The sequence below is a fragment of the Poeciliopsis prolifica genome, unplaced genomic scaffold (genome assembly GCF_027474105.1).
Source record: "Poeciliopsis prolifica strain line A6 unplaced genomic scaffold, Auburn_PproV2 SCAFFOLD052, whole genome shotgun sequence".
Taxonomy (NCBI): domain Eukaryota; kingdom Metazoa; phylum Chordata; class Actinopteri; order Cyprinodontiformes; family Poeciliidae; genus Poeciliopsis; species Poeciliopsis prolifica.
Window position 1 is genome coordinate 517,075 of NW_026562427.1, and position 26,866 is coordinate 543,940.

At 42.2% G+C, this 26,866-nt stretch overlaps 1 protein-coding gene across 2 annotated transcripts; it reads right to left on the bottom strand.

The window, feature by feature from the left end:
* Positions 1-9,767: 9,767 nt before the first annotated feature.
* Positions 9,768-26,023, bottom strand: LOC129378572 (uncharacterized). 2 transcript variants are annotated; one of them, XM_055058892.1, is made up of 6 exons: positions 25,290-26,023; positions 19,381-20,149; positions 17,260-17,448; positions 17,012-17,090; positions 14,232-14,390; positions 9,768-10,708 (listed from the first exon to the last, which is right to left on the bottom strand). In XM_055058892.1, the coding sequence occupies exons 1-6, from the start codon at positions 25,372-25,374 to the stop codon at positions 10,211-10,213; spliced, it is 1,779 nt and encodes a 592-aa protein (XP_054914867.1). In that variant the 5' UTR covers positions 25,375-26,023; the 3' UTR covers positions 9,768-10,210. The 2 variants fall into 2 exon arrangements, with proteins under 2 accessions (XP_054914867.1, XP_054914865.1); XM_055058890.1 differs by having other exon boundaries at positions 9,771-10,708; positions 16,928-17,090; positions 25,290-26,020.
* Positions 26,024-26,866: the final 843 nt, after the last annotated feature.

Below are 26,866 nucleotides of genomic sequence, written 5' to 3' on the forward strand. Positions count from 1 at the left end.
ATAATAAATCCACAGAAAGAGGGGCGACTTGAAATGAACAAATCTTCTGAACAACAATTAGATCCTGTCTCCATAACCACCATATCCAACATCAGTGAAATTGATTTTAAGGTTGTTGTTTTTGTCTACATCTTTAGCAGGATAAAGCAATTTTCACCCAAAATTGTGGAATTGTTTTCTATTTAGCACAGATTTTGAGTGAATGTTTTTCTAAAGCAGCAAAAACATCTAAAAGGTCTATTCTTACACAATTGTACACACACAAATAATATAATGTCACAGATTGACCTACTCCTTAAGAGTCACATAGAAAGTAAAGAACACTTCTCAGTCCCTCCTTCACTTTCCTTTTCCACTTGTCATTCTTCTCATTCTCTCCTGCTTCTCTCCTGCTTTTACTGTCATTTTTCTTTTCACCCGCAGCTCTAAACCCTTCTTCCCCCAGCTCTCCTCCACCTCTTTCTTTACCCCCACCCTCACTCAGCCCTTCTCCCTCTGCTTCCATATTGATTTACTCGACATCCCGCGGTCACATTCTTGTGGCGAAGGTTTCCGGCTGAAAACCCCCCCTGACATTTACCTCGCTGTCACAACGTGGCTCATTTAAACTTCGCAAAACGGGAGGATTTTACATGTCAGCCGCCCCCTCCATACCCCACAAGAAGTAATAGGCAACTGCAAATATTTCTAACAAGGTAATGGAGCAATTTAATGTTTTTTGGGGGGAGGGGGGTTTGCATAGTGTAAATCAAGGTCTGGGGTGTCTTTAGTAACCATCAACATTCGTGAGCTCCTAGTTTACATTCATGGATTTTCACTCCTTCTTGACTCCTCTTGTGTCTCAGATCTTAAGTGGGGTTCAACTGAGTGGGAGTCAGTGAGACAGTGCTTTTGTAAGGTCATGTAAAGACACACATGCAGATTAATAGACCAAACATCTGAAGGCAGGATGGGGACGCCTGCCGAGAGGAAAGTGGGGACCCAAAGGCTGCACCCTGCTCCTACCCTGCGGCGCTGCAAGGAAGGGACCCAAATTTACCAACGTGGGTGGGAGGCAACACACACACACACGCGCACACACACACGCACACACACAGGAGACGCAGGTGTGAGCGACTGGGAAGGGCTTGCCACAGCAGGATCCCCGGCAGTTCGGGCTAAAGGGAAACGTGGTGACGGCTGTCAACTGGAGGTCTTCTGTCCTCATTCTGGATTTAGTGCCGCTGGTTACAGGTTCACCTCGGCAAATGAGATTATTATTGAAAACTCATTCAATTCAATTCAGATGAATCTGAACTGAATTTCAGATCCATCAGTGTTATGTTGCATGTCCATATATTTCTGCTCATTTTACGGCTAACAGAACCTCAAAGTCCAGTTTCACTGAAAATGTGACTATTACATCAGATAAAAAACAATGTTCATTACAAAAATGTTGGAGTCTAGTAAGTGTACACCATATGCATTCAATACTTGCCGTATGCAGTGTAGCACGTGGTTCTGCTGAAGGATTCCCAGGTTACTTCAACAGGGGCCTTCGGGTTGCGTTGCATCATTGTCTCTGGTGTCTCTCTTCTTTGTTTAGGTCTGGACAGTTTGCAGTTTAATCAATAAGTGTGACATCTTGGTGTGAAAAGCAAATATCTGGACATTTATTTGTACTTTTGGTGGTGTAGGCAGGTGGCAAGTCCAGCTGGGAAATCAACCAGCATCTCTGAAAAGATTGACCACACAAGTGATCAAAAAAAATATATAGTAGGCTATATACAATATATAGACCAGTAATATATATTTTTTGTCCTCTCAGTTTTCCGTCAGTAAGCTCCAGCTCAGCACTCCAATCAGCCAAGATCTTTGACAATAACATACTTGCTACTCTTGTTGTGCAGAGTTTGTCGCTTACTATTTACCAGACAGCTTTTGAGTCACAAGTTTTCCCCATAATTGTTTAGGCCATAAAATGGCATTGAAGTCAGTGACGATCTATTTTTAATGCTCTGATGTGATATCCAAACCCTCCGAGAAACCGTGTCATGTTTTCACAGGTTGCAGTAATGCATCGCTCTGTTGTACCAAAATAAAAACACATTTTCGCAATATTCTACTTGATTTGAGGAAATCAAAGTAGAATGGCATTAATATTGTCTTAACAGTCCAATGATTTCAGCAACTCTCCATCGTGGAACAAGAAAGTTGTTCCATGATGGAGAGGAACGAAGCGGAGCTTTTGCAGCGGATAATCAATTCACGATTGACTCCACTCTATTTACGGACAGCAAATAAAGATGGGCTCCCGCAAAGAATTTCATCGTCTGTTGCTGCAAAACAAGAACAAAAAAGGAGACGATTTTATTTCAGTTCCTCGGATCAATTGACTCGAGTGCTTACACAAACACTCTGTGGCGTAATTGCTTAATGATACAAGGCTGAGTGAAATTGGCTTGGCGTCCTCTCACTCCCAGTCTTCTTCTTCTCTGCCGTCACTGTTTGACCGGCTGTATGACTGAGGCAGTTAATGTGCTCCAGAGCCAGCTGTCCCTCAAATAACACACTCAATAATTCATGCTGCAAGGCACACACACACACATGTTTGCGTGTGTATTTGTGTGCAGGTCAGCTTATCAGTTCACCAACTCTTGTGTAAACCCAGAAAGAAGGTTGCGACTGTCAGTGTAAGTGCTGACAAGTCCTGGACAGAGAATCTGGAGGTAATGGAAAAGAAAATAATTTATTAAATCTCCGATTTAGAGATAGTCACAATAAGTTAGAGTGCGACAGTAAGACAGAGTGTGTGTGTGTGTGTGTGTGGTGGGTGTGTGTGGTGTGTGTGTGTGTGGGTGTGTGGGTGGGTGGGTGTGTGTGTGTGTGTGTGTGTGTGTGTGTGTGTGTGTGTGCGTGCGTGCGTGTGCGTGTGTGTGTGTGTGTGTGTGTGTGTGTGTGTGTGTGTGTGTGTGCGTGTGTGTGTGTGTGTGTAGGGGTGTGTGTGTGTGTGTGTGTGCGTGTGTGTGTGTGTGTGTGTGTGTAGGGTGTGTGCGTGTGTGTGTGTGTAGGGGTGTGTGTGTGTGTGTGTGTGTGTGTTGTGGGTGTGTGTGTGTGTGTGTGGTGTGTGTGTGTGTGTGTGTGTAGGGGTGTGTGTGTGTGTGTGTGTGTGTGTTGAGGGTGTGTGTGTGTGTGTGTGTGTGTGTGTGTGTGTGTGTGTGTGTGTGTGTGTGTGTGTGCTGCAAGCAATTGGGGGATGAGATGTGTGCGTCCTCTTTACTAATTGAAATCAGATCTCTCATGTGTTGAGGCAGCAGAAGTGGAGCAGTAGATCCATCATGTCGGAACAGGGTCGGAAACTCAGGCCGACCTTCTCCCTCAAACACTCGCCCCACTCTTGCATCCCCAAGAACGCTTAGATTCAGCTGAAACTTGGATACCACTTTAATTAGTGAGAAGAGACTGCATGCCGAGTCGAGGCCTGCGGAGAATTGAGACGAGACAAGAATTGAGGAGATGAGAGCGTCAGACATATTTGCTTATTCTTTGGTGGAATAACAGCAAAAGGGGGGGAAAAAAAGCCCCGAGGTAGTTTTCAGTTTGGTTTTTTCACAGCGACTCAAACAAAGTGATTCAGGCAGCACTTGGATGGCAATTTTGGTTTGCTGCGAGGTAAAATGACTGTTTTTGTCAAGAGGAGTCATGGTGGCTTTGAAGAGGGAAATGGCAGCCTCTCTTGCCTGTCGGAGAGGGACAAAGCAGAAATATTTGACTCAGACCGATGTTGTTTCTTTGACCCGTTCAAAGGGGCAACACAAACTTAACTCCTCTGTCAGTCCCTCAGTCTGCTTCTGTCATCCTGAAGTATCTTAGGAACTGTGCCCATATCCAGGTGACTGGAAACATTGAAAGAACGGGATAGCAGTCAGTGTTTGGAGTGAAATTAATAGAAACTGATGATTAAAATGATTAAAAAACAATAGAAAGTTGTCTCTTAAATGTCCTTAGCTTTACTCAACAGCACAAAAGCATCTTAAACTCTGTTGCAGGTGTCACTGGTGATCCTTTGGTTGCCGTTAGTGGAACTCAGAATAAAATCTGAGCTGAATTGTTTGCAGGATGAACAATGTAGATCTATCAAGGAACAGTAGACAAGTTTACTGGTCAGAGGAGAAATGGTTGGGTAGAAAACATTCAGAAATTCCCAAAATCAGTTTCCCAAAATGAATGAATTTCACTAGGGAGCCTACGCTTTAGCAATGTTACATAATAACCTCTATTGCTCTATATTTTGATGCGTTTGATGAAATAAAACAACTGAAGTGCAAATTATCACTTTGGATCTGTGCCTCCTACTGAATTCTATATGCAAGGCAGCCATATTGGATTTTGAGATCAATGTTGTAGTTGTGAATTGGCTTTACAATTCACAACTACAACTTTAAGGCACCTTTCATTCAACTTTTTCAACAACAAACTTGGATATGAACAAGTATCCAAGTATCCTTAACTTCACACAGTCAAGAGGTGCAAATGTATTAGGCTTGGATTTTTTTGTGTTTGTTTTATCGTTTGTTATCGAACACAGCAACCTGAAAATGTCCACATCCACATCAAACATTTTTTATTGACTATGTTTTGGATGATTATCCTCCTGAAAGACCCAGCAAATATTCAGAGTAACGTTTTCCAGGGAGGAATGAAAGAAATATTAATTTATTGCAATTGATATCATTATTGTAATATTTAACAATAATATTGACATTGTAAAAAAAAAAATCCAATATCATATATGTAGCCCTGCTGCTATAATTTGAAAAAATATTGTTTTTATCTATAAAATTCACATAAAGACACAAATATACATACTAAACCACAATGCATTCTGTATATAACTACAGAGGAACAGAAATTTAAAAAGTTGTATGACCACACACACAAGCATTTCATATTCTGACTTATAACCCTGCTGTTCTCTGTAACATCGAAGCTTCCTGCGTCATCATGTCAAAGTCCAGACTTTTTTTAAGAGCCTTTGACGTAAAAAAAAAATTTAAAAAAAGGGAATGGTTCCGTATGCCCACGAGTCTGGCATGAAATTAAAAAAAAAAGAAAAAACTTCAACCTGAAATGAGTCACTACTGTTAAGAAACTCGGCTACAAGTGATACTTGTTTTAGTTCTGCTCGCTTCTGTAGAAATTCGGCCCCAGAGGAGCGTGTTTGATTTAAAACCAAATAGCAAAACTCACATTTAATTGCAAATGTCATATAAGCCGGGGCATTTCTAGAAGCTGGCAGAGTTTGGTGTTTGCAGTGAGATAGAGATAGTAACCTTTTAACCTGCATCAGGAATGCACCATGAACAAGTCTTTGCTGTCCAAAAAAGAAACAGCCCTTAGAGAAAAGCTAGATTTTTTTTTTCAGTGATCTACAGGTAAAAAGAACGCCTGAAGAAATATTGTGCTCCAGTCAGACAAATCAAAGACAGACTGTCCTTGGCATTTTTAAAAAACCCTACATACATAGTCTCAATAAGCAAGCGTGTGAAAGAAAAACCTAAAAAAAAAAAAAAATCTTCATTTTTTTCAAGCAATACTATGAGAAACATGGACAACTTTTGCACATCTCCAAAGATTTCAGTCGCTTTTTTTTTCTGCAAAGAAATAATATATATGTCGGTATTTTAGCAGAAAAGCATAACTTAAAAGACATCAGAGCAATATTTTTGGAAAAAAATCCTTTCCAACACTGGGCCGTTGAATTAGTACATTCAGAAAGTTAACAGTGGATTTGTTTGTGTGTGTTGTTTAAATGAAATGGTTCTTTGTACGCCAACAAATGAAGCCAAAGTGACAACCCCTGAACAGCAAGCCATTCAACCTGACTCAGAGAAACTGGAAGACACAAATCAAGAGAACAAGAAGAAGAAGAAAGACTGAACAGGAGGTCTGGTATTATGGTGAAGGCTAAAGCACGAAGAAGAGTTGCTTCACAACTTGAAAACAGTTCAAAAGTACTGTTTCATAGTTTGTGCTGTCTCAACGAGGCTTTCATCCCATTTTGTCACTCTACAACCGCAAAATTCAATGTAGATCGGTGGGATTTTATGTGATAGACAAACAAAGTAGTGTCATTGTGAAGTGAAGCAACATAAAGATCTCAAAAGTGCGGCATGCACCAGCAGTTATTCCCTTTTCTCTTGTATGCAATGGTAGTTTTGTAATTGGGTCACCAACTCTAAATACTACATAAAATTTGCCTTCAGTAATCCTCATATGTCAATAGTTTATTTGTATTAGAAGTTATTTATGCAGTTGAAAGTCACACTACACAACACCCTGAAGGCATCATAACCAAGGCGAAAGATGGTGATGGCAGTGTCATGCTGTGGGGGGACATGTCTCTTAAGCAGGAAGAGGGAATGTGCATGATTCAGAGGATAAATGGAGCTTAACACAAGGCACCTAAAAAAAAAAGCATGTTAGAGGGTAAAAATGATGTGAAAAAAGGGGCGGGAAAACAACTTTAAACACAGCCAGAGCTAAATCAAACTGAGGATCTTTGAAAACATCTTAAAAGCTGTCACTCACAGAAGCTCTCTACCCATTCTGACTTAATTTCAGATAGTTTGCACAGAAAAATGTGCAAAATTCTGAGTCGCAAGACGTGCAAAGCTTGTGAAGACAATATGCCAACAACACAAAGCTGTTATCGCAGCAAATGGTCAGTTTTAGAAAGTATTGACTCATGGAGGTTGAATACAAATTATGCACCACTCAGTGTTTCTCTGTTACTTGAAATCACTAAGGTTTGTGGCGAGAAAGTGACAAAAGGTTCAAAGGGGTATGAATAGTCATGCACGACACTATTTGTTGAGATTAGACACACAAAAAAGCATTGTATTAAAAAATAAATGAATAAAAAAGGCTTAAAATGCAGTCAGTCCTCCGCTCTGTGTGTTTTCCAACTAATTACAAAAATATTCATCTGCCATGAAAGCGTCTCAGGGGACGGGAGTGTGCCTCTGTTTGCGTGGGTCTGCATGTGTGTGCATTGGATGAGCTACAGACAGAAGGGTGGGTGGAGTGGGAGCAAAGCTGGAAAAAAAAAAGTTAACATCTGTTTTGGGTCAGCAAAAATACTTTACAGCCTGTCGGAAGGAGGCAGTAGTGACGTCTCCAAAAGGCAGCACACTTGAGTGGTTCACACATATGAAAATACACAATCATCTGTTCAGCTTGCAGACTTGTCATCTGTTCAGCCCTTCTTGCGTTGGAGTGTGCGCACACACACACACACACACACACACAAGCACACACACACAAGCATGCAGACTTACGCACTGTCCCAGTTTTAATCTGATCTTTAAACACACCGGAGATCATCAGAGATATGATCAGAGATTTTGTGATAACAAAATCTATTATCACTGCATCATGTTGAATCAGCACACGTTGCCTCAGTCCATACAGAGGGAATGCTAATGAGGATGCAGATCAGTGGTTTCAAAGTGCCTGAGGGTTATGTTATATTCTTCCGCCAAAGGAGTGCAAGCTCAAACGGTGGAGTAACACCGCCACTGAGAGGTTCCCGCAAAAGCTGCACGGAGAGAGCGACGGAGCGGGTCGCGCGAAGCACCGTCGCATGGGACTGGGCTGTGTGGAAATGGTGTAAGGTTCTGCATTCATTCAGGGAATAATTCATTTGGAGGTCATCTTTAGAATAATTGAACTCTCAGGTGATTTTGCTCCAAAAATCAACTAATGGGTCTGTGAACATAAAAAGCATGCAAAGTTTTATTTATTTTATTGTTTTTTTTTGTAAACAGTCATGGTTCAAGCATGCTGTAACTCAGTGCGCGGTAACAGCTCATTTAAAACACACTGAAGAGTGCAAAAGGTCACTCCTTAACTGCACTGTAATCGCAGAGAACCAGCAGACTGACCTCCAAATGCGCATCAGGCAGGTTGGGCACTTGAAACGGGACATTCCTCTGCAGAGTTTGCTTTAAAACTTCCCAAAATGTTGGCGGTACACAAAATAATTGTGTCTTTTCTAATCTTTTTTTTCTTTACTTGAACATGTCCTCTTGTATTTTCTCCTTTCAAGGCACAACTTTATTGTCCAATTTCATAATGAGGGGAAATTTGCAAAGCCTCATGAGATCAACAAAACAAGCCGCAAGCTCCCGCCCCTCACCTCTCCCCCCCCTTAAAAGCTGAAGCAGAATGATAAAGAGCTAAATCGTAAGAGCTAGACTAAAACCATGTTAAAGTCTTTCCATTAGCAGACTGAAGAGACAGAAAACAACTACTGTGTGGAAAACATTGCCTTGTGCAAAAGGTTGTGTGCACTATCAGAAGGTCCTACTCAGACTTGAACTTGCATTAAAGGTCAGAGAGCAACCCATTGCCCTCACTCCTCCCTAACTTACCCTTCACCATCAGATCTACCAGTAGTCTTGAACACCTTACATAAGCCCTGACATTGCAATCTACTGTCTGTTTAACCTATTGTGTTTTATTCTTATATGGTTTTTTTCTGTGGTTTTAAGAATACTGCTTAGCACTTTGGTGCACTTAATGGCTGTTTTTGAAGTGCTTTATAAATAAATTGACACTGACGTATATATGGCAAAATGATTGAAGGTTTGAAGTCGCCTTGATTTATTGATAAGTTTTCAGGCATAACCATAGCAATGATAAAAACATGTAAAATACTCTGCTGGTGTATTTTGACATCTAGTGCCAGACTAAAGCACAAAGCTGCAGTCTGAAAGAGTGCAGCTTTGACCCCCCGGGGAGGTCAAAGCTTGCGAACTTCAGAGCATTTTATATGACTGTCCTTCTGTCAGGCCGATATTGACTAGCTTTTTATATGGTTTCTGACAGATTGAAAAAAAAAAAGATGTTCAGAAAGTTTTACCAGTGACTGTCACTGCAAACATTTATTTATTTTTTTTTGACAAAATACTGCAGTTAGTTGTTAGGCCGCAACACATAAAATTAGATAATTACTGTCATTTCTCCAGCAATGTGTGAGGAAAATGATACAATTAACATTGTTTGCCCTTGCAAATGTTGTTTACCACCATCTGGGGCTGGCACATCAGCTGTTAGGATAAAAGATTTTACATCATTTTTGTGCTATTGCCCTTTTGTGGGCTTTTAATCTCTACGTTTTCTGACCCCTCTCCTCATTTCGTTTGTTTGTCTCGTCTTAGTCCTCTCAGTGTGGATGTGATCTTTGTTTATGTCAGCTGTGGTCAATTCCAGTTCGCTTCCAGATCTCTAATTATTTTGCAAAAGGCAAGATAATTGCCTTTTGCAATCTAATTCACATTGTCCGCCCTGCTTCCGGGAATCCAGTCCCTTTGCAATGAAACATCCCTGTCTGTTCTCCTCAGGCTTTCTCTGTCAGTGAAAGTGCCTTCTGAATTGTGAATGTGCGTGAATATGTCAAAATTTGATTTTCACCTCTTTTGTTAAATTACTGAAATTTAACCTTTTCAATGAGGATCCAATGTAGCAAAATCAAACTGTTATTTTTTAAAAACAAACAAATATGTATTATATATGTTATAAATAAAACAATACATATTTTGGAACCAAAATTTCAGGAATTTAAGGTCCAACAGAATTACAAAGCCTTCTGTCGTAATACCTCCGTTGTCCACAGGGTGGCAGCAGAGGTCTTCACACTGTCAGGTCTGCCTTTTCTCTTGCCTGAACAAAAAGAAAAAAAAAACGCGACGGCTTGTCGTTCTCTTTATTATTTATTTCAGATTAGAAACATAAAAACAAAAGCATAATTTTTTTAGCAAAAGATTCATATAAAATAAATGATAACAGTGTTACGTGCTTTTCTTCTGCGCTACGTCCTCAGTTTCTGCTGACGTTGGCACCGCGCTACGGGTCTGAGGCGTCTTAAACCTGAGTTGAGGAAGCTCGTTATTTACATCAAAAATAATATCTGAGGCTGCAGAGACGGCAGAATGATTAGCCTTTTGTGGTTTTGTGCGTCCATGTTGAATTCCAGCACTCCTGGCCCCAGTCCCGTGAACCCTGCTGTGGTCCGTTGTCCTAGTAATAAATGTGTGGGTCGAGAGCGGTTTGAGGGAAAAATACCTACAAAAAGCTAGTACAAAACTGGACCACATAGATTGGACAGAGACGCGTCTTTGCGTGTTTGGACGTGCAGTTGTTGGGGATGGGCGGAGGGAACATCTGGTCAGGAGAGGGGCGGCAGAGAGCGGGTGCTGACCGCGCTGACCTTCGCTCTGGATGGTGACGGAGGCGCCTGGGTGAGATGAGGTGAAGAGGGAGAGGAGTGAATGGGCCCGCTCTGGTGGTCTCTCCACCGCGCAGAGCGCTCCGAGTTGTTGGGGGCTCCGCCTCGGGGGCTGCGCTGCTGGGGAGCCGTAGAGGAGAGGCCCGGGTCAGGTGCTGGGTGGCGACCGGGTGATGGGTGGCGACCGGATAAGGAGTGACGGCCGGGTGAGGAGTGCCTCCCGGATGCGGCACCCGTGGTGAGTTTGGGTGTTTTGGGAGATTTCGGAGCGGGTTGAGAGACGGAGGGGTTAGAGGGAGCCCCCTGGCTGTGAGAGGTGGAGTCTCCGTTGTTGGCGACTTTGTAGAGGAAGACATCGTACTGAAGGGGTGGGCTGACCTCCTGGTGCAGCTTGGCCTCTTTGGGTAGCAGCACTTCCAGGCCAATGGTGACTCCATCCTGTTGAAGAAATATGGTAAGGGGAAAAAATGGGATGCAACAATGTAGGGAAAGTGAAACAAAAAGAAGATAAAATAAGGACTAAAACAGAAAAAAAACGGTTGGATTGATCATGTGACAGTTGCAGAACTAAAGAGAAAAGGTGGAGGACTGATTGTAATTGTGTGATTTTAAATCAATACAGAACTCCGTGAAGTGCAGGATTGATGCCAGGGAAAAGCTACGTTTTATTTCTAAAAACTATGACTGCGAAGTGAACGACAACAGCCTCCATGCACACCATCAAGTGCTGTTTCCGTCAGAATTTCATTGGCTAAATTTTGCAAGCAGCACTTAAGATTTCTTGAAGGTAAAAAGTTAATAAATGTGAATTTGGAAGGTATTTCCATATATATCCATAAATGAATCCTAATATACAGGAGTTTGAACTGCAGGTATTACTTCAGCATACCACCAGATGGCAACATGGATGAATCAGAGGAACTTACAACCTGGAAACAAACACCATCACCTATCATTCACAGAATGATTCAAGAACAGAATTAATATTATTTCTGTCACTAATACTGTGCTTTTCAAAAATGGCAAAAATATGACAATTTGATGTTTATCTATTTATTTCCTGAGGCTTTCATAAAATAAAGAAAACCTTCTTACCCAGGCTAGAAAATAATGTTTAATTGACAATCACATTTTATGATGTTTCCAACATCATAAAATGTGTATTGCAGTAAACCTGCAATATTAGCTAATATTGCAGGTTTACTAAAGAACAAGACAAATCATTCTGATGACTCAAATCAAGCTTTCTCTATTTAGGATTAAGAAAGGAACACACATTAGCACTGTTAGCACATTTTGATTGAAGTGTGCTAACAGAGGATTAAATAAGCATTCGCAGTTCTGGTTAGAAGTTTGACATACATAAAAGTCATTTTAAAGCGTTGCAATATATATATATATATATCATTACTTTTTTTGGAAGTAATTATACAACAAACAGCTTCAATGATTCTTAAGATCAATAATATGGTTCCAACCTGCTAGAATAAATATTTTGGCAGAATTCTTGCTGGATTCTTCCAGACTGAACTGGAGACTCCACAGTGAAGTGAAGCTGTCTAAAAGAAAGGACGGAGCAGCCTGGACTTCTTGAGGAAGATCCTTCAGTGTTTGCAGCAAGATGCTGCATACCTTCTATAAGTCTTTAAAGTCATCTGTCGGGGCAGAAGCTTCGGAGCCTGGGACCTAAAAGGGTCCAGTAATCGATGAAGAAGGTTGGTTCTGTTCTGAGGACGACTGTGGAACCTCTGGAGATGATGATGCAAAGAAGGATTTTACGTAAAATCAAGAAGGTTATTGCCAACCTTGGCCATCCTCTTTAATCAGAGGCTTCTTCAAATTTGCTGTAATACAGACTGCTACAGGAGATACCATCCTGTCCACAGAATCGACAACATCTCTTTAAATCACCTTTAATAATATGAACTACAACTTTTATTGTCCTTCAGGATTAGCAAAGTATTTTTTGCATTTGAATGTGTTTGGTATCGGCTATTGTTTGGCTTAAATGTCCAACTGACTCCATGTCTCTGCTGTCTAACCAATAATTCAAGATGAAGTTGAATAGTTTGGAGTTGGTCTTTAATTATTACATTCACTTTGTGCAATGTGTGAATAACACCATCCCACCCATACCATAATACTGCACCGCCACACATTACTGTGTTTTATGCTATGAAAGCTTTGTATTGGCCAAATATCTCACTCTTTGTGCTTTCTCAAAAAGTAAAAATTAAGTAAATAAATAAACAATTTGGTTTTCACATGTGGGAAGCTCTAAGTTTTAGTCAAACCTGAAAGTGCTGATATTGGAAAAAGAGGTTCTTACTTGGTCTGCTCTCTTAAGCTCAATGTTGATATAAAGTCACTTCACAGTAGACTAAGGTAAAATATCATTTGCAGGCTATACTTAAAAACCCAACTTGCTGCCAATTCTGTAAATGAGAGTGCCATGAGTCTTTTGTGGGGAGCACAATCTCCCCTGCCATCATTGCTGGAGGTAACGCATTAGAGTCAGTGACCTAAAGAAGCTGATAAAGAGAGAGTGGTTCTGTTCTGTGGAACACCCGGCGCTTATTGTGCAAAGAGGAAATCTTGATCAAATAAAGAACATCACTGTAAGCTGTTATACGAAAACACATTGTCTTCAGTCAGAACCTCTGTAATATGGACCTCTGCAGGTCAAAACAAAACATTGAAGCTGTTTGTTGTGGGAAAGTATTCAGATGCATCACTACCAGCCCCAACTTCACTAAACATTTATGCCCATTATGAAAGCGTGCAATCTTCTGACTGAAACTGCAGTTTATAGTTAGGAATGTAAAGAAAGACGAGGAAAGGATTTTATGGGAGTTCCTAATGCGGTCGCACTCCAGGAGCTGTCCACGGTTCTGAATAGGTTCACGCTGACTATTGTATTTCTGCTGCGTAATCTGCGAGGAGCAGCCTACTGCAGCATAAAAGTAGGGTCAGCCATGCATTCAGTTATTATTTGGTAGGGCAGGACTGAGCTTCATTGTGTGCAGACAAGCAGAAAAAGAAAAAAGAGAAAAGCGCAAAAGAGGAAGTCAGCGTCTGGGGCGCGGGGAGAGGAGGAGCTTATAGCAACACACGGGGACAAGCTGGGTAAAATGAAAAAGATTTATTCCAACAACTGTGAACCGTAACCCTCCATGAATAGCCAAAAAGGTAGAAAAGAATATCAAGTACATTAAAGATAGCAAAACACATTGAAAACCAAGACACAGCGCTTGTAATATATGCATATAGATTCAAATATCAACTCTAAGCAATTACTTTATCCTCAGGTAATCTAGACATATCAACTTATTTTAGCAATGCTGAACATTAACAGTTTGCAAATACAGATTCACTTTATTTCCACATATTTTCTTCTTCTTTTTTTTTTTCTCTTCAAATTGTACGTTTTTCAAACACATTTTTCGCTGATAACACCAATGCATGCGGGCAGAGAGACACAGTTAGGCGGGGAAAGGCTGAGGCAGAGAGGGAAAGGCAGAGAGAGGGGAAGCTCAGGGAAACAGGAGAAAAGACAATGCAGAAGTTCATTGGTCAGAAGACCAAGGCAGAGCATCAGTAGAGAGAACAGTCAGTCAGTAGTTGGTCCGAGCCAGAGATTTTAGTCCAGCATTAAAGGCAGATGAAGGAGAAAAGGAGGCAGCGGCGCCACCGTGTGATCGATGTGAGCATGGCGGCCTCGTAAACAGAGCTTATTTGTGCTTCTCGCGTTGGAACTATAAATATGTGTTGTGCTCACTTTTAACTTTAGATCTTAGATCCTTTTAGAAAATCGTACTTAGCAAGGTGTAAACTTTTATTTTATTTATGTTTTCGTCCAAAAACCTCTGTGTGTGCACTGTAGAATATTTTGGTCTGATTCAATCGCTGCACACTCGACCATGTGCTGACGTTACACCAGGTTGTTCTGGAGCATGTTTACCTCTGTGTTTTCCTCCGTGTTGTTGGGGGTGTGGCCGTGGACGACAGAGGCGGGGCGGTTGTTCTCATGCTTCGGGGAGTGGGAGTTCAGGATGTTCATGGACCCCTCCTCTTTAGGCGCGGGGGATTTGGCTTGGTTCTCCTTCTTCTGGGGCTCATCCTGCAGAGAGAGAGTCAGTTCCCGTTCAGCTCTAAGTGAGATGCGGCAAATAAAATGACGTGTAATTCAACGGACAAATACTTTCTCGTGTGAAACAAGAGATGTCCGTGTGTAATGAAATGTGCATGTCTCACCAAGACCAAACAGAGCAATTTTGCCGAGGTCTTGTTTACGTTGCAGAATCATTCTATGCACTACAAATTTATGAAAAGTGACTGCTTCTAACTAAACTAAAAGTAAAAATTGACAAAAACAGTCTAGTAATGTCTGTAGAAATGGAAATGGAGACTAGAAAACAAGTTCCCATAACACATGCAGGTTTAAATATCTCCACAATCTGGTGCATTTTAGAATCAACCCTAAATTGCTTTTATTGGTCTTTAAAACTGGATATTTGAGTTTTAAACTGTTAACAATTTTTATTTTATTCTTGACCACCCAGGTGCTCTCTACCAGACAGGGGAAATGACCGGAACATGAAAGCCAGTGGGGTTATGCAGCAGAACAACACCAGTTCAAGACACTGAATTGATTAGGAGTGGCCTAAAGACTGGAACGTATCGCAAATGCCTCATTCAGCTTTTCATTAAGTGAAAACAGTTTTTTGCATTCTCTCTGAATTTTTTTTTTTTGTGTGACAGAAGATATGTTTGATGATCTGAAACATTTAAGGGTGGCTTTCTAAAAATCTTTTTATGGTAGGATTGATTTTTCAGGTTCAGGATAAGTTTCATGATCACGTCAACAAGCGATGGAGGAAAGGAACCGTCACAAGCAATTATGAAGAGTTGTTGGACCGAGTAAATATAATTACTGGCAACTTATCTTCTGCATTTGCATTGGATGAAGAAAAATGTTGGATAAAGAGTGAGAGATCAAAAGAGTTTTATATGTTATCTTCAAAAGTCATTATCTAGGCTGACACAGAACCTTCTTATGTAATGCCTCTGGTTTATAAAAACTACCTATTAGTTTTATGACATTTCCGAAAATGCAGTCCAGACTATGAGCTTGCCGTGGCTTTTCAGCCTCTAGCCCTGACATTTGGAGCATCCGGTAGTCACGAAAGCTCATCTATAATCGCTGCAGGGAAGCGTTAACAGAGCTGAAAGAACAGACCAAGGTTGAAAAAAAGAAAAGCCACAATTGTTCACCTAGGTTTTTTCACTGCAGGTGCAGGACTTATCAAAAATAAAAAATAAAAGAAATCCATCAGTGTTTAAATTCCAACATTTGAGTTAAGCAGACTTTATTATCAGTCAAAGAGATGTGTCTGTGTTTTTTTGGGCATCTATGCATTTGTTTATGTGTCCGTGTGTAAATGTTCAAGCGTGTAATTTATTGGAGTGTCATGGACATTTGAAGGTCAAAGTCACAGCAGGCAGTAAATAGGGCACCATTGATCGGTAACGCTTTGCTGCTACTGGACACAACTCACTAAGTACGCCTTAGCATGACAGATGAAAGGTTTTAAAAGTTGAAAGCTTCATTTCTACTCTGGGTCGTACAAAACAACGGCCTTTGCTGGTATCTGTTGACTGAGTAAAACGGTCGTATTCAAGCCCAACTGCGCTGTTTTGTATGAACAACAAAGATTTGTGCACACAAAGCAGATAATAAGCCCCCCGCACCTCCAAACCCTCTGGGTCCCTCCGTTGAGATAGTAATTAATGGGCTGTGATTTGCACCTTTTTGTGTGCTGCTACAGAGCAGTTTGGTTTATAACATCATAGAAGCCCTAAATATGTTTCAGAAAAGATAAGGAGAAGAGCTGCACAAGGAGCTAAAATGGCTGCATGTGCTGAGTTGAGGGAAATGGAGGCGCTCTTGCCTCGCCGAGCACCTCGGGAAGCTGCAGGGACGCGGGTGAGAAAGGAAACAAATGAAGCAGCCTAGTGTTTAATCATCCTGCAGAGGCTACTGCAGAACACACGTGAACAAACGCCTTCCTCGCGAGAGCTCTGCCATTTGTCATTTCACCTGGCGCGTGCATCGGACTGGATTCAGGGGAGAAATGTTGGAAGTAAGGTTTTCAGCTAAATTGACAGCTAGTAATTGCACAGTGGGTGGGCTTCCAACAAGGATAGGGAGGGGAGAGGAGGCAACGCAGACCTATCCACTGGGCTTACCTGGAGGTGGTTATAAGGCTTTCTGTGGCTATACTCCCAGGGATTGGTGGTGGTTGATGGCCTCTGAGAGGTGATTGGTGGGTGTGAAAATGGTTAAACACAAACATGCTCCACAAACTATCTGTAAGTGAACATCCTAATGATAGTCTTCTGATTTAGCTGATGGTTTGGAATCATACTGACAGATGGCAAAGTTTCGCTCTCTCTCACGCACACGCACACCTGCACACGGCAGCAGAACAAGACAGATTCATAGAATACAACAAATTATTGTTTAAGCTGGCCGGGGGTCACAGGAGAGAACATCAGAAGGAAGAAGCGAGAACAAAAGATGCAGTTAAAGAGAGACAGACTGCAAGTACTGAAAACAGAGGGACAAGAGCAAACAGGAGGAGAGTGGAGGCATACCTGACAGATAATGTTGTCATAGTACGCCAGGTTGTGAGTATGAGCTTGGGGGGCAGGCGGAGGAGTGTCACACAGTTTCCTTACATTTGGCTGCGACCCGTCAGCTGTTGTCGAAACCGAGAGGCCGTCCGTCTGTGGCTCGCTGCTCTGGGGGCGGTACTTACTGCGGGAACGCAATGAGGGACACAGGCGCGACAGAAATATTTACAGAAGCGTCTTTTTGTTTCTCCCTTCGCTGCAATATGAGTCACAGTAAAAACAAACCAAAAAAAATAAAAAAATTTGATCAACACTGTGGAATGCAAAGGGGGATCGAGCACACACACACACACCTGCGTTTGCGAAGGCGCATGTTCTCGTTTTTGAGGCGGTACAGGCTCTTGGAGAAGAACACGATGATCATGAAGAGCAGGAGGAAGACGAAACAGGCCACAGCCACCACGACGCACAGCACCTGGAACTCTGTGACGGCCCATTCACAGCGCAGCCCTTTATTCCAGATGTAGTCCTGTACGTTACACCTGGACACAAAAGGATGGAAGGAAGAACAAATATGATATAAAAGCAGACAATAAGTGCTAAACAAATGCTAAATTAGCCTTGTAAATACTATCACCACTTTGTCCTTGTAGATAATGACTCCTGCTGTCATTGAGTCAGTATTCAAAGGCTGTGAGCTCATGGCATTGGCAGATTTAAAGTACATGTGTTTTCAAACCACACAGACTTTTATATATTAACATTGTGGTATTATGACAAACATTAACATTTTTCATCAAGATTTTTAAACCCGTAGAGAGTTATTATACAGTTAACACAGTTTTTGGCTTTGCCTCTTTTTTTTACAAGATCAGAGTACCTTAAAGCATGTGTTGCTTTTTTATGTTAACCTGTTCTTCCTGAAAATATCCCAATCATTTTTGGACATATGTAAGTCAATATATGTCGATATTTACCTTCATCTATTTCTCCACCATCAAATTTGACTTATTTTGCTGTTCCTGCTTCAGGAAAACAGCAGATTGGCGGTGCCACCACCATGTTTTATGTTGTTCAGGATGGTGTGCAGTGCCAGTTTTTCACCACAGCTAGTGTTCTGTTTATAAGGAGCACTTTCTTCCAGATACTTGTTGAGCTCCCTTCATTACATGTGGCAAATTACAGACAATTCTTCTCATTTCTTTCTAACGATAATGATTTTCCTTAGCCCACTCTTCCATAAACAACAGATTTGTGGAATACATGCCTTATGGTGTTTCTGTCAACGTTTATTTCACCAAAACTGTGAATCTCTGCAGCTCCTCTGGAGTCACCATGAGCAACTATAGGCCGCATCTCAAATTAACTTTGCATTAATACCTTAATTTTTGTTAATGTTCAAAGCTTCTTCACAACTTCACTCCTAACTTGTTTGCCATTTAGCACTGATGTTTGACCTTTTGCTCATCTGCTAGATTCATAATGGAATAGAAGTGGTTGCACTGGTTTTCTTTAATAGTGAAGGGAATCTGAAAGCAATAAACAGTACACTGTTTCGTCCACTACCCTTACAAATCTGAATTATGTGATGCTTTCTACCTATCAAATTAAATCCTCATAAAATACATTAAATTTTGATGCTGCCATGTGATAAAGACCGGAAGAACTGAAGTGATACAGATACCTTTGCGAGGTAGACTGCAAGATGTGCAGTCATTTTTAAAACAGGAGTGCAATAGTACTTGCACATTATGTGGTGCAACCTGGAGGCTGTCCAACAAGCAGCCTTGCTTGTAATAAGATCAAAGGATCAGAGCATGTGCATGCATACATGCTTGTATTTTAGCCCTACCTGTGCAACTGACAGCACATATCTGAATAAGGCGCCAGTCTATATATGTATTTGTGCATATGCTTCAGATCGTGCATTGGACAGGATGAGCAACAGTTTGTCTCCAAGCTGACGGTCAAACTACAGATGGGGCAGATGGTTGCAACATGATGCGTTCGGTCTTCGTTGTGTGTTGGCATTGTGCATGCAAGGATACTGTGTGTATGCGTGCGTGGGTGTGTGTGTGCGTGTGTGTGTGTGTATTTTTCTGTTGTCAGTTTGTCTTTGAGCAGGCGACTACCATGTGCTTTCTACATCTCTTACCTCAAAACACAGAGCTAATCCATTGGGGACCCTGCTGTGATCTTGACGAACCCACATGACACATTAAGCCAGCCTTCTGTCTTTGTGCATGCGTGTGTGTTTGTGTGTGTGTGCTTGCATGTAGTTCCCTTAATCTTTCCTTTTGTGTCAGAGGACAAAACATTAGCGAATGATTGCAATAAGCCAAATTAAAGAGGGGAGTGTTTTTGATCCAAATCAGAGGGGTCAGTTATCAGCCTCGTGGCAATGCTGTGTTTGCGATACGCTAAACAAAAAGCGATAAAATGAAGCTGACCTGAAGTCTTATCACGTCTCTCACCTGCAGAAGGCACCCATTCCTGCCACCACGGTGCACACACCTCCGTTGAAGCAAAAGTTTGGTTCAATGTCACACTGAGAAACACAAACTCCTGGTCCGGACAGCACAAAGCCCAGCCTGCAGCCATCTGCACCCACAGCCCCACCTACACCCATTCCGTTGTTGTTGTCTGGTCCCTGCATAGGAGGAGCTGGCAAAGATGATCCACCACTGGTGTTTGGCCTTGAGTTTTTGCGGATCACCGGAGAACCTGCCAGGAGCGGGTTCTCATCCTCCATGTCGGGTGGAGGTGAAGGGGTGGGTTCGGGTTCTGGGGTCGTGTCTACTGCTGAGACGTCGTTGTCAGAAGACAGGTAGTCGTAGTATTCAGTGAGGGAATATTTATCAGGTTCTCCACCTCTCTGCTTTTGAGCTTTGGGGGTTTTGGCCCAATCCAGAGTGACGTCGGCGGGCACAACATCTGGCGCTGGACTGTGAAACGCCACCATGATGACGTCATCAGATAGTGGGTTCCCAGGATGGTCTGGCCCCGCCCCTCCGGCTGTAAACTCCTCCCCGTGTTGGTCCTCCTCTACAAAATCCAAGTAGTGGCGTTTGTGAGAGTGGTGATGCCTGGTGGAGCTGAGTGGGAGTCTGGCACCGATTCCTGCTCCGATCAGGTGCTCTCTCTCTGCTGAGTCGTCACTGAGAACCATCCGGGTGTCCAAGGCCTCCTTGTGGACGGATGAGTGGTTGTGGTGAGGATGACGTCTGGCCAGCGAATGCCGTCCTGTCAATCGGAAACAGGAAGAAATATTTTTTCACTGCAAAGATTATTTGTATTGTGATTCCTTATTCTTGCACAAGCAAAACAAAACTCTGAGCTCTTGGTAGTGATGATAGTTTTTATCTGCCTAAGACAGACTGATGAAGGCTGTTATCTTGCAGAAACTCCCAAAGACAAACCATTGTGTGTTTTGATCAGAAGCTGCTGATCAAAACACACAATGGTGTTTATGAAATTTTCCACAGATCATGGAATCAAAATTCTACACCGTTTGTAACAATGGTGATATAGAGCTTCTTTCTATCTTTCACATTACACCTACCAGAAGCGATTGTGATTGTGGCTTCAAAGGTCTATTCTTGCCTGGCCTGATATCAAAGCCTCAAGCACACATGTCCAGTTAAAACCCCTGAAAAAGTTTTTCCAGGCTCACTATTCACCACAATCACGCCATCATCACGCTAAGTGGCTAACTTAGCCAACTCACTTCATTCACATTTGTGAGAGAAGGACAAGTCATAACTTTTACTAGTTGCCTCAAAATCTCATTGTGGTGGTAAGACAAGCCCAGTTCTTTCCTATTCTTATTTGTCACGGTTATTTTTTCTTGATCAAAATAATGGGATGTATAAAAAAGTAGCTGTTTTTATATAGACCACAAATCTACTAGAATGTAATGGTTCTTTTGTCTTTTATATTTTTAATCATTGACTTAGACATAAAGCATAATAATACCCAATGGTAGCTGGGTAGAAACCACTCCCTTGCAAGAGAATTGAATGAAATTATGTAGGAAGGCAATGGCCATGCAACAGTGAAAGTCCATCATGAATCAAAAATGTTGTATTAAAATACACTTATATTTATAAGAATTGTTTGGGATGCTAATAAGAGTTATTCTTGTATTTCTGCCTAAAACTTATTAGCTTCTTAACATGGCATTTCTAAAAGGTGGATTATTTTTCAGTAGACACTGTATGCTACTCAATTTTAACTCCATTGTATAAGAAAACATATACAACCTGACACGCAAGCTGACAATTCAGAGGAAAATCAATTGTGACTGAGTTTAACAGTCGGTGTCAGCATGACTGTGAGAGGGAATGCTTTGAGTTATGCTGTTATCTTGCATCTTACCTAAAGGCAAATCTAGGAATTCCCAAGTTTCCAACTGTGCTTTGTGCACAAGAAATGTTAGTGTCTCTTCACACCACTTAGAGGAAATGTCAGAAAGTTTTCCCAGGCTCACTATACACCACAATCACGTCGTCATCTTTGATAAATATATTTGTTTCTTAATGAGAGACGCATAGTAAAAAACTGGAAATATCTCTTAGGAATCAAATAAGATTTTTTATAGAAATAAAAGCAAAAGTTGAAGATGGAAGTGTGCAGTCTGCATGTGGTGATACAGGATTTGTTACAGTAAGTGACTGACCAATGTTCTCGGGTGACTGAGACTTGTTGAGGATTAAACCAGGATTTAGAGCTGTGGGTTAGAGACTGACTGGTCAGGCTCATCTGCACTTTGCAATCTGAGGAGAAGGACAGGGGTGCAAATAGCCAATGAAGTATTTGCACCCCTGTAAAAGTAATTTGCACTCAAATTACTTTTAAGTGTAAAAATCTACAAAAACCTTCTAAGAGACATCTATCTGATGTAGTAGGATATACTAAAATTGTGTCATCGCTCCTTGGCTAGGTCTTGCATTCTAACTCCTTCCATCCACCATCAGAAAAGTGCAATCATTAAAATGAAGGACATTCAGTTCCATATTATGGGTTACTTAATATGTAACCCTGTATTCTTTTACTGGGTTACTTGGTACCAGTAAAGAAATACAACAGTATAATTCTATTAAACACTGATGCTGATTCTTATCCTAATTCCTGCTTGGAGCTGGATGAAAAGACAGAGGGCAGCTATGACTTAGGTATATGTGCAGTCTTCTCCCAGTAGGCAGATTGTCCAGACACTCGTAGTTTCATGTCACACCATACTTGCACAGTGAATGCCACATTGCCCCCAATTTGCGAATCGGTGTGTACAAGCGTGTGTGGATAGGTGAAAGTAGTTGTGTAAAAAAGCCATATAAGTGGCCTGTAAACAACAAAACTGTTTTTCCAAGTACCAGCCATCAACGTCTTTGTCTTCTGGGAATACTTTTGTATGTTCCCACAGTTGTCTGTCATTTCTTTTCACTTTTCTTTTGGCCTACAGCTACAGACACAGCTGAACTTAGCCGAAAGGTTTGCTAGTTGGCTTGTCTTCCATTGCCACCCTCAAATTCCTTGGTTCAAAAAGAGGTGGCACCTTTCAATACATGGCTCTTTATTCAGACCTCAAACAAAAACCATCCAAACGTGCCTCGAGTCACGAAGCCCGCAGTGGCGGCTGAGAAGCCATGAGATTCACCTCACTCGCGGAGCGCAGTTGCCATGGTGAGATGTAAAGAGGTGCTGTGTTGAAAGGAGGAGAAGGGCGAGGGAACTGCAGCGGAAACAGAGAATCTAGTGTTAGTGCTCTTTCTCTTCCCTGATTTTCAATCAGCAGCCCGGCCAGTCGGGAGGTGCTGGATGCCAGCTCCATCTCTGGGAAAAGAAGGATTTGGAATGAATCTGAAGACCTATGTTGTTGTTTTTTTTTTCTTCTCTTTTGTAGAAAGAGACATTCCACGCCGACTCAGACTGACTGCAGCCGATTCAGCTCTCACTTAAGGGCTCAATCTGCCAATTTGCTCTGTTGAGACTTAGGCGAGGCTGCATCCTGTTAGCGGCTGGAACTCCTTGTAGAGAGTCCAAGAGTAAAAGGGGAACATGAGGAGATTACAAGATGCTCAAACTGAACGCACCGCTCTCCGCTTTTGCTGTGTGACATCCGTCTTTTCCAGACTGTGATTTGTGCTTTTAACTGACAGTCAGCTTTGCAACCTCTGGCATTGCATTGAGCGAGTCACCATGGTAACGAGTTCCACCTGAGGTCATTTTGATTGTTTCGGGGGGGAGAGTAGATGGAGTGACACCGGTTTTAAACATGGGGGGGGGAAGAAATATGGTGATAAAGAGACACAGCTGCAAAGTTGTAAACTAAAAATATTCAAGAAGGGCTAAATGACTCAAATTAAAAATTGAGAATGCAATCATGATTTATTCAGAATTTTTGTTTCAGGCATTTTAAAATGACTCTATCCATCATCTCTTGTGGATTTCTTGCTGCTTATTAAGCTATAAATACCATCCTGACCTCACCTCCTTCAGTGTGTTTTGGTGTGAAAGATGGAGACGAGCTGATCTATTCTGACATATCGTGAGCTTTCTAGGGCTGCAGGGCAGATGGACCTCACAGTATGTAGTCTATGAGTTAGTACACACACATTTGCATGACAGTGCACCCAAGAGTCTGGAAGCAATCCATGTCATGCTCTATGACTGCATCACGAAAAGCCCATCGCTATGCACTTATAGATTTATTAGCCTTTTACCCGTAATATTTATATAAACCACAACGAAGTTCTAAAATTGTAGACATTTTTAACACATCAGATGTAAATCCAGGTCTTGGCAGCCGAACGATCAGCTAGTTTCAGTTTCCAGGACCAATCAGCTTCACTTGGACATGCTAGAAGCCATAAACAAAATTCAGATATATATATTAGATAGATAGATAGATAGATAGATAGATAGATAGATAGATAGATAGATAGATAGATAGATAGATAGATAGATAGATAGATAGATAGATAGATAGATAGAGAGATAGATAGATAGATAGATAGATAGATAGATAGATAGATAGATAGATAGATAGATAGATAGATAGATAGATAGATAGATAGATAGATAGATAGATAGATAGATAGATAGATAGATAGATAGATAGATAGATAGATAGATAGATAGATAGATAGATAGACAGATAGATAGATAGACAGACAGACAGACTACACCTATCTGATGGTCCTAATTGATCACACACACCCTCCCCACGTGGTCCCTGTGGTTTAAATCACAAGAGGGAGTGCGCCAGGCCTGCGTGCCTATTCCCTGGTCAATATGTCACAGCATGAACGCCTGGTTACACATTGAGGCCGAGGAAAGGAATGGGAGGCGCGGGGTACAGTCTGCGCGTTCCCGCGTGAACCCCAGCGACCCCACGTACATGCACGCACCTACCAGCCACCCTGTTGCTGGGCAGAGCGGCGCTCGTTTTTTTTTGTTTTTTTTTACGCCCAAAAGATTTTTCTTCCTTTATTTCCAGTTGTCTCCTGGGATTTTTCCTTATATGTTGGAAACAGAACGACAAAATTAAAACAAGGATGGAAGGGGGGGGGGGGGGCGGATTGGGCTTGTCCTGTGACCCCCTCCCACCCCACCCCACCCCACCCCACCCGTCCGTCCACCCCCTCTAATGTCTGGAGGAATTTACTGCATTTTGCGGCACAATGGGCTTCATGTAGACCGACCACAGAGTACCTAATCCGGCCTTTGTCTGGAGATGAACCGCTTCAACTCTTACCATCCAAAAGCATAACTCGCTTATGAAGATGGAATGCATTAATTCAATCTATTGCAGTGTTTTGCTATTTAAACGAGGATTTGGGATTAGAAAAAGAAGATAAAGGCATATATATATATATTATTCCACAATGTATGTTTTCCTTTTCATATACTCCAACTGTTCAACAGTGACAATTGTAGTTATATTAATGCAGCTTAAACCTATCATTAAGAACCTATAGCGTTCTCACCCTATAACTAAGAATAGGCTACTACAAGATAAAAAGAAAAAAAAAGAAATATGCCAGTGAAACGGAAATGTTACACCTGCATGTCCTCCTCCTAATTACGCACATCCCTCTCGCTACCTTTTACCGAATTAGTGAAATATAACAGCAGCGCTGCACTATTACAACATCTTAGTAAATCGATGCGAAGCCTCTGTCCATGTGGCTGATGTCACATCAACATTTAGATGGGAGCTGCGTCTCTATCCGGACATTTCCCACGTTTCATTAAATCCTCGTCCAAGTGCAGGTGTGATTTGATCCACGCACGTGCGCGCCGTCTCGCTCCCGAACGACAGACCGAGGCACAGCGCCGGGCTCACGCGCAGGGTGGGTCCCCGGTGGAGCGGTGGTCTTACCGTTATGCGCGCACAGCGGGATGATGACCATGGAGATGGTCAGCAGCACCTGCCAGGTCCCCAGTCGACTGTCTCCGCGAGCCATAGTGCGGGTTGGCTTTCTCCCTTGACACGCTGATAACAATAATAATAATAATAATAAATAATAATAAAAATAAAAAATAAAAAAAGATTTGATCTGATCTTGTCCCCTTCTTCACACCGGTCAGATGCGGCCGCGATTAATCCAGATCAAAGCGGATCCTGTCAAAGTTCAGATCTGCTCCGTTTTGGTCATGCCGCCTTCTGCTTGGCTTAACAGCGAGGGGACGGTCCCATTGTCCCCAAGCGGACGGCCTTGTCCCTCTCGCACCGTCTTCGCTCGCGCGTTTCTCTTGCTTCTCGGTGCGCCTTCGGGGTTCGGTCGACAGACAGACGGACAGACGGACAGCAGCGCCGCCAGGAGTTGGAGTTGTAGTTGTAGCGTAATGACGCGCGCGACCGACGGAGGGGTCGGTACCGTAGACGAGATTTTAAAGACGCGAGTCTCTTCGTGCCCGTCTGCCTGTCTGATCGGTACGGAACAGCGCGCGCAGAGTGCGCTCCGGTGTCAAAGTGCCCGGCGTGCACACACTCACTCACACACACACTCACACGCACACACACGTCGTTACACACCCACACGGTAAATGCTCCTCCGAGTCCAGCTTCAGCGTGTGGGGTTCGTGTGGAGTGGGAGTGAACGTGGGGGATTTACGCGGCGTCTGTTGTCATTTGCACGTCAATATGCTCCATTTTACACCCCAGCTCAGATGCATGATGTGGGCCCCCACTTTGGCTGGCGTTTATGTGTCAGTAGGTTATTGGGTGCACGCTGCCTATAACTGTCAGCAGAAATGGGTGTGTACGCGCACAGGATTGGATAATCCTCTTTATGTTTTGCTATAGACTTGAGACAATGGCATATGCTCCTTAATCACTTTGTCATGCAGGACAGGCGTGAGGTCAAAGAGAACTTGACGTCTGTCCCTGACTTTACTGCATTCAACACAATGACCAATACAGCAGTCAGTGGCAGTTTTTGATGCAGGGGATAAGGCTGTCTTCAGACTGTTAGAGGAAAATTCTCTCAATTGCACACAAAAATAGTGTGCATTGCCTATGCACATGTCAGTCAGTGGGATATCCACCTCTGGACAAATTTTCTTCTGTTAGTGCAAGAAAATATTACACTGCCACTGACTAAACTGAATCTGGAGTCTGATCTTTTGCACTTCAACTGGTCAACGCTAAACTGGCTTATTGTTACACTGAAAAGAGATTTTCTTGTGAAAAGTAAGAAGTGTTGTCCGTCGGTTTGTATGCGGGAGTGGGTGCGTGTTTGTGTGGGGCAGCAGATCGAAGGAGAGGCGTCATGCAAGATCTACTACTTGCTTGAAATTTACAAATACCAAGTAAAACAACGAAGGGAAAAAAAAGGCGTGTCTTTTTATGCATGTAAGCTTTTGCTCATATGTCAGCTTATATATATTTTACTCAATCACATTTCCTCATCTGTTCCCTTGTAAGTGGGAATAATCACAGTTCACTGGCACTAA